The 12,477-nt window shown below is 40.2% G+C and overlaps 1 protein-coding gene across 1 annotated transcript in view; it reads right to left on the bottom strand.

The window, feature by feature from the left end:
* Positions 1–1,993: 1,993 nt before the first annotated feature.
* Positions 1,994–12,477, bottom strand: part of BTLA (B and T lymphocyte associated) — a 36,549-nt gene continuing 26,065 nt past the window's right edge. The window contains exons 5-7 of the mRNA XM_086406700.1: positions 10,759–10,899; positions 9,212–9,258; positions 1,994–4,131 (exon numbers count right to left, since the gene is read on the bottom strand). Coding sequence (XP_086262826.1) covers positions 3,856–4,131; positions 9,212–9,258; positions 10,759–10,899 — 464 coding nt within the window. The 3' untranslated portion in view covers positions 1,994–3,855. The remainder of the gene's footprint in view (positions 4,132–9,211; positions 9,259–10,758; positions 10,900–12,477) is intronic.

Genomic DNA, 12,477 nt, shown 5'->3' with positions numbered 1-12,477 from the left:
TTGTGTGTTCATCTGATAAGGACAGCTAAATATATCCTCCCCATACTTCCTGTTTTTATTTCTAAAAGCATAGCAGCCATTCTAGTATATCTTTTGCAGTTAGTTGCCCATAAGTGTGTCTTGGCTGAAAGAGCTTACCTAGAACTGGTTGTTCAAAATGCTAGGAGAGGTGCTATCATACTGGCTAGATGACAGTGACTCTAACACAACTTCCACAACCCAATCCTATGCAGCAAAATCTGAACGCCAGTGTTAAATAAGAAAATCTCTGCTACCAAATCTCAATTGTGTCTTTCTGGAACAAAAACTTTTATGGAATGTCATACTCCCATCCCCACATCTTGTGGAATCTTTCCCCAAAGCCACAAGGCCTTCACCGAGGCCACAAAGGCGGAGCCATATCCAAAGTCATTTCCAGAACTGACTGAGCCCCTTTGGAACCATTGCCAAAGCTCTGCTGAACATCACCAGGAAGCTTCCTGACCCATATTAGGCAAAAATGCTCACTCTGGTACTCACCTTATAACACCCTAATCAATCACCCAACGTTCCGCAGGAATTTTCTTTATCTTGAGGCTATAAAATTGGCTACTAACCCACTAAAAGAATCAACTCTTGCTAGCCTGTCAGGAGGTCAGCCCTCTGTGCTTGCAGAGACCACATTCTCTCTGCCCTTTATTCTTAATAAACCCACTCCTTTCTGTGATACTCTGTGTCTGGAAATTCTTTTCCAACCAACATATTAACTGCCATGACATAATACATTCTTTTCATATATTTTCTTTAATGACCCATTTACTCTAATAGTTTGAGTTTCTTTAGTAAGCTTAAATGGAATGTCAGTTTTTTCAGTTTTTTTTAACCATTTCTGTAAATCATCTACCCTCCCTTCTACACAATAACACACACATACTTTCTCACATCCCACATTCACTTGTGCAGTAGTGTATGTATTTGCTCAAATAGATCCTAACCTTTGTTATCCACTTTGTATGAGATCTATTGCATTATTCTCAGAAGCATCTGAGCATCCTAAGAGCCTCAAGCTGTTGAATGTTACAAGCTATTTTTGAAATAATTAGACCATGTACATTGGAAATTCATAAATTCATCTCTTCTTGCTTTACTTTTAAGTGGCTGCAACCTCATTATTTTAAAATAAATGGCTATCAAATTGCACTACTTTACCATGTATGATCTGCCCCTAATCTTTGGTAAGAAAAACAGCAAGATACAGATACAGTAAATCAAAGTATGTTGACCCATACTGGCCAATTAAATCTTCTGGACTTTTCTCCATTCCATCAATTATGCTTTTAATTTGGTATCAGGTAAACAACGATGCAGTTTAAGCCATTAATCTGCACTTACTTGATTATACCTGTTGACAATGATTTTTACATTTATTCAGACACCCACTAGTATATTATTGAGTGTGCATGTGCACTCAGTCATGTCCAACTCTTTGTAACCCCATGGACTTTAGTCCACCAGACTCCTCTGTCCATGGAATTTTCCAGGCAAGAATACCAGAATGGGTTACCATTTTCTACTCCGGGGGATCTTCTTGACCCATTGATTGAATCCAGGTCTCCTGTATTGCAGGCAGATTCTTTACCAACTGAATCACCAGGGAATCCCATGCTGCTGCTGCTGCTAAGTCACTTCAGTAGTGTCTGACTCTGTGCGACCCCATAGACGGCAGCCCACCAGGCTTCCCTGTCCCTGGGATTCTCAAGGCAAGAACACTGGAGTGGGTTGCCATTTCCGTCTCCAGTGCATGAAACCCATAGGTTGGTGCAAAAGAAATGGCAGCTTTGCACTGTTGAATTTTGCTCTTTGATATTGGAATACATTCTAAATAAATATGGTTATGTTATACATCATTTTAATGTGCATTCCTTGCTTTATGTTTTTCTGCTAATGACTTATTACTTGCTATTTATTTTATATTTATTTTAGACTATAGAAGTGATGTTAGACAAAAAGCAAATTCGTGAGATCCTTTTATTCGAGTTCAAAATGGGATGTAAAGCAGCAGAGACAACTCGCAACATCAGCAATGCATTTGGCCCAGGAACTGGTAGCAAATGTACAGTGCAGCAGTGATTCAAGAAGTTTTGCAAAGGAGACGAGAGCCTTGAAGTTGAGTACAGTGACTGGCCATCGGAAGTTGACAACGACCAACTGAGAGCAAGCATTGAAGCTGATACCCTTACAGCTACAGGAGAAGTTGCCAAAGAACTCAACGTCAACCATTCTATGGTCATTTGGCATTTGAAGCAAATTGGAAAGGTGACAATGCTCTATAAGTCAGTGCCTCGTAAGCAGACTGCAAATCAAAAAAAAAAAAAAAAATCATCATTTTGAAGAGTCGTCTTCTCTTACTCTATGCAACAATAACAAAATGTTAATGATTGAGAAATGTCTCAATCAGATTGTGATGTGTGACAAAAACTGGATTTTATATGACAGCCAGCAATGATCTGCTCAGTGGTTGGATGAAGAAGAAACTCTAAAGCACTTCCCAAAGCTAAACTTGCACCAAAAAAAAGGTTATGGTCACTGTTTGGTGGTCTCCTGCTGGTCTGATCCACTACAGATTTCTGAGTCCTGGCAAAACCATTACATCTGAGGAGTATGTTCAGCAAATCAATGAAATGCACAGAAAACTGCAACTCCTGTACCCAGCACTGGTCAACAGAAAGGACCCAATTCTTCTCAATGACAATGCCTAAGCACATGTTGCACAACCAGCATTTCAAAAGTTTAATGCATTGGGCTACGAAATTTCACTTCATCTGCCATATTCACCTGACCTCTTGCCAACCGACTACCACTTCTTCAAGCATCTGGACAATATTTTGCAGGGAAAATGCTTCCACAACCAGCAGGAGGCAGAAAATCCTTTCCAAGAGTTGTCAAATCCTGAAGTATGAATTTTGTGCTACAGGAATAAACAAACTTATTTCTTGTTGGCAAAAATGTGTTGATTGTAATGGCTCCTATTCTGATTAATAAAGATGTCTTTGAACCTAGTTATAATGATCCAAAATTCACAGTTCAAAACTGCAATTACTTTTGTCCCAATGTAATAACTCAGTAGCATTATGTCACATTCATATATATTAGTCTATGTTATCCACACACAGTCACTTTATAAATGCATCATACATTAATTGCTATATTTACTACCTCTATTTGCTTAGTAATCTAACAGGATAGATATAAGCATTTGCTTGTCAGGCATGGGGAACATCTACCCTGTATCCAGTTGGTATATTCCACATCTTTATTGCATCATTTATTCTTTCCATTCTTTTCTTATATCATCAAGTTTAAAATTATTTCTCCTTTACATTTAAGAAATTCCAATATTAGATTGATAAAAATTTCTTATTATGGAAGACTGGAAACAGACACACAATCATCACTGTATTTATGTTTAGTTATCTGAATTGGGACTTCTTTTTCAAGAGTATATAGTGAACTGATCTAGAGAATCTAAACCTTTCTGTCCTACATTCTCTGTAGTCCCAAAGAAAATATTGAGTTTGTGTAGCAGGTTAAATGTAGCTGGTTCGAAAAATGATGTCTAAAAATGACATCATTTGGTTTTGGAAAAAAAAAGATTTTACTGCCCAAGGCTATAAATATAAAAAAGTCCCAAAGAAGTTTCTGGGAGAAATTTTAGTCATTTGTCCTGTGGATGCTTAAGACCCAAGCACTGAGGTGAACCTCCTGAAAGTGAAATTTCTCAAGCCAAGGACCACTGTTTGACTTTCTGTTGGTCTTCAGTAGTGGTGCTGACTAACAGATCAGTTGCTGATCACTGGTGGGAGATCAGGACCAGATTTAGCTCCTCACACATATGGTCGCATACTCCGTAGGTGCTTCTTGCACATGTGTTGCCTGTCTTGGGTTCATTCCAATGACCGAATGCTTCAGGGAAGCATAAACAATGCCCTGTTTGTTTTCTTCCAGACTTGGGTTAAAATAAACCCCAGACTCTCTCCCGACCCTGAACCAGGGGTCGTTATCATAAATTCCAGTTTCCAAATGCAATGTTTGGGAACTTTCCATGATGTCGATTTCAGTTGGCTCACTCCTAAAGAACTGGGGAACATCAACCTAAAAGAGAGGAAAAAAAAGATTTCTTTAATTACAACTTAAGGATGTAATAGTTCATATCCACTAGGAAATCATGAGTGTAGGCTAAATTGAGTGGTTATACATGGAGAGAAATAATCTATTCTTCATTGTAGGTGTTGACATCTACTCCTTAAAGCAGATTCTCACTTATTAAAGGGTGAAAGGCTTAAAGACCACTATGTTCTTCTGAAAGAGATATTTTGTGCTTTAAAAAAATTATTTTTAATTGAAGGATAATTGCTTTACAATATTGTGAAGTTTTCTGCCATACATCAACATGAGTCAGCCATAGCTATACATATGTCCCAACCCTCTTGAACCTCCCTCCCATCTCCCACCCCATCCCAACCTTCTAGGTTGTCACAGAGCACTGGGTTCAGCTCCCTTTTATTTATGGTAATTTTTGAGCTCACAGAACCCTTTTTGACCCCTCTTTGAAATGGAAACCACACATCAGATTAATGAGAAAAGCATAAAATATCCCTTCAGAACATCAGGAGATGTGTAATATAATGTATAGCATTAACACAGTTTAGAATACAGCAATTAAAGATAAAGCAGAACCATTACTCTCTAAGGGACAAAAAGAATATACTATGAAGAATGAATATTATCCAAGATATATTATTATGATTTGAAACCTGGGACTGGAAGTTGCTGTCAATTTGATGTGGGTGGACAAAGCTTGGGGAAAAGTTCTAAAGATATTCCAGTTGTTATTTCCACCACAAGGATTTTCTAACACTTCCAAATTGAGTCAAATATCTTAAAGTTTTCAAGAAAGACATGAACTTAAGTAAACTAAAAGTACTGAAACCTGATTTTTTAAAAAACTTTTTTCAATTATTTGTTAGCTGTTTCTACCTATACAAGGGACCCGGCTGGTAAAAAATGAAGATACCATGTTAATGCTAAGACTTATTTCAATTTTCTAAATCCCAGTGTTACCAGTCAATTTATGTTCTTGAGGTTCAGCCTAATTTCTTTGAGGTATCAGGTCCTTAACCTGATATGCATAACCTGATAACCTATATACCTTACCTGCTCTTTTGTCATCCACATTGTGATGTATACAGAGTTCTATACTGGTGGCTCAGTGGTAAAGACACTGCCTGCAATGCAGGGGAGCCTGGTTTGATCCCTGGAGAAGGGAATGGCAGCCCACTCCAGTATTCTTGCCTGGAGAATTCCATGGACAGAAGAGTTTGGCTGGCTATAATCCACGGGATCTCAAAGAGTCAGTGTTGACTGAGTAACTAACACACACCCACACACACACACCATGCAAACATGTCTAACTCTGTTCTGACAAATGAAGTATTAACTGTTGAGTATACTGCCTCCCTCGGATGGCCTAGCTGCCTAGGAAATAACACCAAGGCTGAATGATTGAAAGAAGCAAGATTCATTTAAGCGTCTTCATCTCTTGACTCAGATGGAAAGTGTCTCAAAGAAGCCCTACTAAAGTCTCTGGAGGAGCTCTGGAGAAGACTGTCATGTGACCTAATAACTGAAAGGTTGTTGCTGAACCACGAAAGATGCCAGGATTCTTGGCCTTCAGAGGAGAAGAATTCAATCGGGGGCCAGAGACAAGGCTTGATGGCTCAGAGCTTTTGTGTAATAAAGTTTTATTAAAGTATAAAAGAGATAGAGAAAGCTTCTGACATAGACATCAGAAGGGGACAGAAAGAGTACCCGCATACTAGTCTTTAGCTGGATGTTATATAGTTACTGCTGCTGCTGCTAAGTCGCTTCAGTCGTGTCCAACTCTGTGCGACTCCATAGACGGCAGCCCACGAGGCTCCATCGTCCCTGGGATTCTCCAGGCAAGAACACTAGAGTGGGTTGTCATTTCCCTCTCCAATGCATGAAAGTGAAAAGTGAAAGGGAAGTCACTCAGTCGTGTTCGACTCTTAGAGACCCCATGGACTGCAGCCTACCAGGCTCCTCTGTCCATGGGATTTTCTAGGCAAGAGTGCTGGAGTGGGGTGCCAATGCCTTCTCTAGCAGTCTGTTAATGAAAGAAAGGAATGTCTCAAAACTCAGAGAATGGCACTAGGCTCCTCACCCACAAGACGCATTTTGAGATAGTTTTGGCACCAGGGGAGTCATCTTGGGCCATAAAATGATTGATTTGAATCTTGAAGAAAAGCAGATTACCATGCAAATAGTTTTGTTTACATGGCTTAAGAGAGCAATGTATGAGTATAACATATTGTTTTGTCAAGTCAGTTCTGAGCCTTTAGGTGAACTGACTTGAGGACAGAAACTGGGGTAGATGCATAGTACAGAACATGGCTTAAGACAAACATTTCCATAAGAAAAATGTATTGGTTAGCTCAAAATTTGAGAAAAGTTAAGTTCAGGCGGAACCAGGTGTCATTATGGCAACACAGTATTTTAAGAAAAACCTCTTTTTAAATTTGTATAGAGAAGGGGAAAAAATATATCACTAGTTTGTTTCCTTCTGCTACTTAAGAGAGAGAGAAAAAAATGTCTGACACTTGCAGCCTATTTCCTCCGTTTGGAGACCCCTGGCCTTCCTGCCTGTTACCCTCTCATATCTAGCCGTAAATCTTTAACATATCAACAAGGTCTCTGTTGTATTTTTCAATCTATGTAGTTTGTCAACTCAATTACCTGCCTCCCATCCCAAAAGGTGGCTGGTTTCCATGGAAAACTTTGTTAGAGTAAATTAGGTAAAAGAAAGCATGGTGGCTGAACCTATTCTGTGGCACCTGATCAAAGTGGGTGGGTGCCACAAGGCTGGTGCACAATGGTCTGGTTGGTAGAGATGGCAAAACTGAAGCAGCTGTCTTATTCTATATTTGTATAGCACTCCACAGTCTGTAATGGGGAAGGCAATGGCACCCCACTCCAGTACTCTTGCCTGGAAAATCCCATGGATGGAGGAGCCTGGTGGGCTACAGTCCATGGGGTCACAAAGAGTCGGATATGACTGAGCCACTTCACTTTCACCTTTCACTTTCATGCACTGGAGAAGGAAATGGCAACCCACTCCAGTGTTCTTGCCTGGAGAATCCCAGGGATGGGGGAGCCTGATGGGCTGCCATCTATGGGGTCGCACAGAATCCGACACGACTGAAGCAACTTAGCAGCAGCAGCCACAGTCTGTAAAGCACTTCAGAAAATATGCAATTCACTTGTTTATACTAAACAAGTACTTTCATACCCTCAAAGGACATCCTGGAATAGGATTAAAATTTTGACTTTTAAAAGTATGTTTTATATTATCCTTTTTCTAATTTGGATTTCTATTCTGCTGGTTCACATACAATTCCCTCTTGACAAAATTTGAGTCTCAAAGATCTAATACAGTATCTCTTTGATTATTTTCTGAAATGCTTGATAACTCAAATGGGGCAAAACTCTGAAATCCTATGAAAAACACGAAGATCATAAAACAAAATTCCCCGATAATTGTACACATAGAAAAACCCCCTCTTGAGTTCAACTGCAAATAATTCATCCAGTTTACAGAGAAAGAAATGTAACTATATTTTAGCCAACCTGGGCTTTACATGTCCAGTAAATTATTTAGATTTTTGTTTTTACCTTGCCAAAGCATGATTGATCTTAGTTCCCTGACCAGGGATAAAACCCAAGGCCCCTGCAATGGAAGTTTGGAATCTTAACCACTGGACTGGTTAAGGAACCAGGGAAGCCCCTAGACCATTGTTTTAAATGTTGTCATAGCTTTTAGGGCTGATTGTAACAGAGTGTATTTTGTTGTTGTTCACTATAGAAAGAAAGGAAATCACATTTAAGAAAATTTCCCTATGTGAAGAAACAAAACCTTAGCACCCAACACAATAATACTAAAAATTTCATACAAGTTTCTTAATTTGAATGTATTTACTTTTATTTAATATTAAGCTACCTGGTGGGGAATGCTGAGTACCATTTAATATTATATGTAGAACTATTGGTTATATCTGCCTCTGGCATTTCTGGAAATTTTAAGACGTTGAATACATCTTTATTACTACTCCTAATGGAAAAACCCATATCCACATAAATTCTTTTTGTGGTACCTTGTTTATGACTACTTATTTTTAATCAGAGCTACATAAAATTTTTTTCCAGAAATATGTTGCTTCATTTTGCATTCTATTTTGAGTTCCAGTCTTTACAGAACATTGAATCCAAAAGAAAGGTCTAAACTGGTATTCCAAGAACTTGGGAAACTGCTCTGCTTCCGGAGAACCCTTTGCTTTGTCTACCAGGTCTCCTCCTTAATGAGCCCACACACATTATGAGTGATTTTTGCATAGTAACTAGACCTGTGATCATGCTTCTTTATCTGCTGGTATGACTCATTAAGAAATCTTACTTGATTTTATGAGGTTATTTATAATTCATTATTTTATTTACTCCCACCTGCAGGAGATAGTGAAGGGCAGAGGAGCCTGGCATGCTGCAGATCATGGGGTCACAGAGAGACGGACATGACTTAGTGACTGAACAACCCTTCTGGAAACACTTAAGGCACTTTTGTGAGAATAAATCAATAGCCTGAAGTCACATAACAGGTTGAGAACAGAGTCAACGTTGTATAGTTCAGCCTCTGACTTTTCTGCTTAGGTTCTACACTGCCTTCTATGCCTTATAAGCCTCACTTATGAGATTTGCTAATCCCAAGGAAGAGCTTCCCAGGTGGCTCAGTGGTAAAGAATTTGCCTGCCAATGCAGGAGACACAGGTTCAGTCCCTCGGTCTGGAAGATCCCTTGGAGAAGGAAATGACAACCCACTGCAGTGTTCTTGCCTAGGAAATCCTTGGAGAAAGGAGCCTGGTGGGCTACAGTCCATGGGGTCGCAAAAGAGTTGGATATGACTTAGCCACTAAGCAACAATCTGGAAGCATCTTTGCTACAGACTAAAGTAAATGTAAAATAAACACATTTTAAAAAGTAGGTAAATATATATAGCATTTAGAACACTACTTGGCACATGGTGTTACATACCAATTAAATTTTTAAAAATATATAAATATTAGCATGGCATAACACGGGTTGTGTTATATACCATCAAACATACCAGGTTAGTATCCCTTCCTGTTGAGTTAGAAAGCTTCTTTTGTCTCCCTGCAATTCAAAAAGAAAAATAAAATAAAATACCAAAAGAGGTAAAGAATAGCACAAAATAAAATTCTTCCTCAATTCCTTGTAAGTTAGGGTCATTTAAGAATACAGGTTCTAGAATCAGATTGCTAGGTTGAAATTCAGTCCCAGAGGTGGGGACGCCTCCCCACGCAAACTCACCCATGTGCACACCATCCACAGCGTTATTATTAGTTTGGACTTCTTTATTTGCTATGTCCATCATGATACACAAATCTCTGTTTGTGAGAATTCGTGCTGTCCATTTTGTTCATTGGTTCTTCACTCCTCACTCCAGAACGGCCTATGGCATAGCCAAGAGGAGGGCACAGGACCTAGCCCAGCACCTTAAAAACCTGGGACTCTTTTTTCTGGGGACATTCTGTATGTAATGCCACACTCACAGCTTTCCTTTCACCTACACAGCTGGGATCTCCTCTGGCCTAGTTCCCTTGGATGTGGTAAATCAAAAGATTTATCCTTGCTTTTTTTTCTGAAGCTCCAGCTACCTCAAAAAAGGCAGTGGAAACTGGAGGGGGGCCACTGAAAGAGCCTTGGTGTTGCAGAAGTGGCGTTGGAGTCACAGAGGAGTCTCTCAGCATCCTGAGAAGGTTCTAGGCTCCAGAAGCCCTCACCACAAAACACCAAGAGCACTTTTGCTCAGACAAGGCTTTCTCTTGTGGCAGAAATAAGGATTGCTCTGTCCAGCTTAGTTTCTATAGCTACACTGTGGCTGCTGCTGTGGAGAAAGGAATTAGACAAGATGACTGAGGGGAAAAAGGAAAGAGAGAAAGGACTGACCTGGTTTCAACCCCAGCTAGACCAGATTCATCATACCCCTCTCTCTTAACGTGTGTAAGTGTTCACTAATGACCTTAAGTGAATTCTTACAGAAATAGAAAGTAATTGTTTTCAAACTATCACCTCTCTGATCATAGTCAAAACCACGTTTTCAAACGCATTAATGTTGGGTAGGGATTCAGTTCAAGCGTCTGTTTATGATGGCAACAGTAAGCACAGACATAAGAATTTCCTCTGGGGACATTGGGTCTTCATTTAGACAGGTGTGTGGATGACTGGCATAATGTGATATGACTGTGGAAAACAGGACCAGACAAACTAATTCAATGCAGACATGTTGATCTGCGAAATTATTTCAGCCTCCTTTTCAACACCCTGAATGTTAGAAGAATTCTTCCTATGATGGACCCAAGTAGAATGAGTAAGTCCCAGCAATATTACCTCCTCACCACAAGCCTTTGTTGTGGTGAGCATGCCTCTTCAAGACTAGAGGAGATCTGAATTCATCCATTTGGCTTTCTGGTGGAAAGATGAGTTATTCCCCAGGAAACCACTGTCCATGGTTTATAGTAGAATATTGTGGGAAAAACCCACAATATTGGGAAACTAACTAAAAATCTATCAGCCAATGTAAATGAACCCCAAATGTGTGGCACAGAACAGCAGAGAGAAGATGGAACTCACCTCGGTGCCTTCTAAGGCAGCAGAATAGGTAGAAACAGGTAATAAGTAGAGGTAAAGCCCCCAAAGGAAGCAAACTATAAAGGATCCATTGTCGGTCCACCATCTCTTCCTTGGAGAGTGGTCTTGAGGCATTCTTTGTATCTGAAATGTTCGTTAATACTCAAGACGGTTAGAAAATATGAGACAAATGAAGTAACACCCTCTGAACTGTCAGAACTTGAATGGAGTTCTAGCTGATGCCTCTATTTCTCTTTTAGGAGGTTTCTCCCAAGAAGCCCAGGACTTAGTCCTCTCCCCCACCTCTTGCTTTAATGCTGAGTGTATATGCTGCTGCTGCTGCTGCTAAGTCGCTTCAGTCGTGTCCGACTCTATGCGACCCCATAGACGGCAGCCCACCAGGCTCCCCCATCCCTGGGATTCTCCAGGCAAGAACACTGGAGTGGGTTGCCATTTCTTTCTCCAGTGCATAAAAGTGAGAAGTGAAAGTGAAGTTGCTTAGTCGTGTCTGACTCTTAGCAACCCCATGGACTGCGGCCCACCAGGGTCCTCTGTCCATGGGATTTTCCAGGCAAGAGTACTGGAGTGGGGTGCCATTGCCTTCTTCAAGTGTGTGTATGAGTGGCTATAATTTATCTTTCAATTCTGCTAGGGCTGCTGCTGCTGCTGCTAAGTCGCTTCAGTCGTGTCTGACTCTGTGCAACCCCATAGACGGCAGCTCGCCAGGCTCCCCCGTCCTTGGGATTCTCCAGGCAAGAACACTGGAATGGGTTGCCATTTCCTTCTCCAACGTATGAAAGTGAAAAGTGAAAGTTAAGTTGCTCAGTCGTGTCTGACTCTTAGTGACCCCATGGACTATAGCCCGCCAGGCTCCTCCATCCACGGGATTTTTCCAGGCGAGAGTACTGGAGTGGGGTGCCATTGCCTTCTCCGTCTGCTAGGGTTAATCGCCTGTAAAACACTATCCGTAACAGCTCTCAGAAAGTATTTCACCATGCCCTTTCATTTACAATGTCTCATTTAATTTTCATAATGATCACTTAAGAAAACTAAGCAGAGAACAGTAAACAGAGGAGAAGAAAAGTAAGGAATATATATTTTTTTTTAATCCAGTCACTTGTTCTGAGAAGAGTAATTGTCCCAAGACTTGCCAGAAGTCTAACAGCTAGTAAATGGCAGTTGCTGGGACTCAAGCCAACATGTTTTTGAAACAAAATTGAAGTTCCTTTAACACAATGCTTTGTGTTGTCTCATTAACCCTGATATTTCCAAGTACTTTTATTATCTTCAAATATCTTTGGTATCTCCAGATATGCTTCTATGGGCACACAACTGGTTCCCATTATTATTGATCAATGTTAATGTGCATTATGGAGAAGGAAATGGCAACCCACTCCAGTACTCTTGCCTGGAGAATCCCATGGACAGAGGAGCCTGGTGGGCTACAATCCATGAGGTCGCAAAGAGTCGGACACGAGAGAGCGACTAACACACACACAAACACACACACACACACACAATGTGCATTAAGGCCCTGTTTTTTCATGATAGGTTGTAACTTACTAGAGTGTCGTGCAAGAACTTAACAGATAACAAATGAAGTCAAAAAAATGAAAGATAACAAAATAGAAAATATCAGAATTCATCATAAATCTTTTAACTTTGTACTTGTACTCAATTTTGTTTGTTCAGGAAGGCTTTATTTCTAGATATATTAACCTA

The sequence above is a fragment of the Bos grunniens genome, chromosome 1 (assembly GCF_055505025.1).
Source record: "Bos grunniens cultivar Pamir isolate PY7600 chromosome 1, Bosgru_T2T1.0, whole genome shotgun sequence".
Classification (NCBI taxonomy): domain Eukaryota; kingdom Metazoa; phylum Chordata; class Mammalia; order Artiodactyla; family Bovidae; genus Bos; species Bos grunniens.
This window is presented reverse-complemented; position numbering and strand designations above follow the sequence as displayed.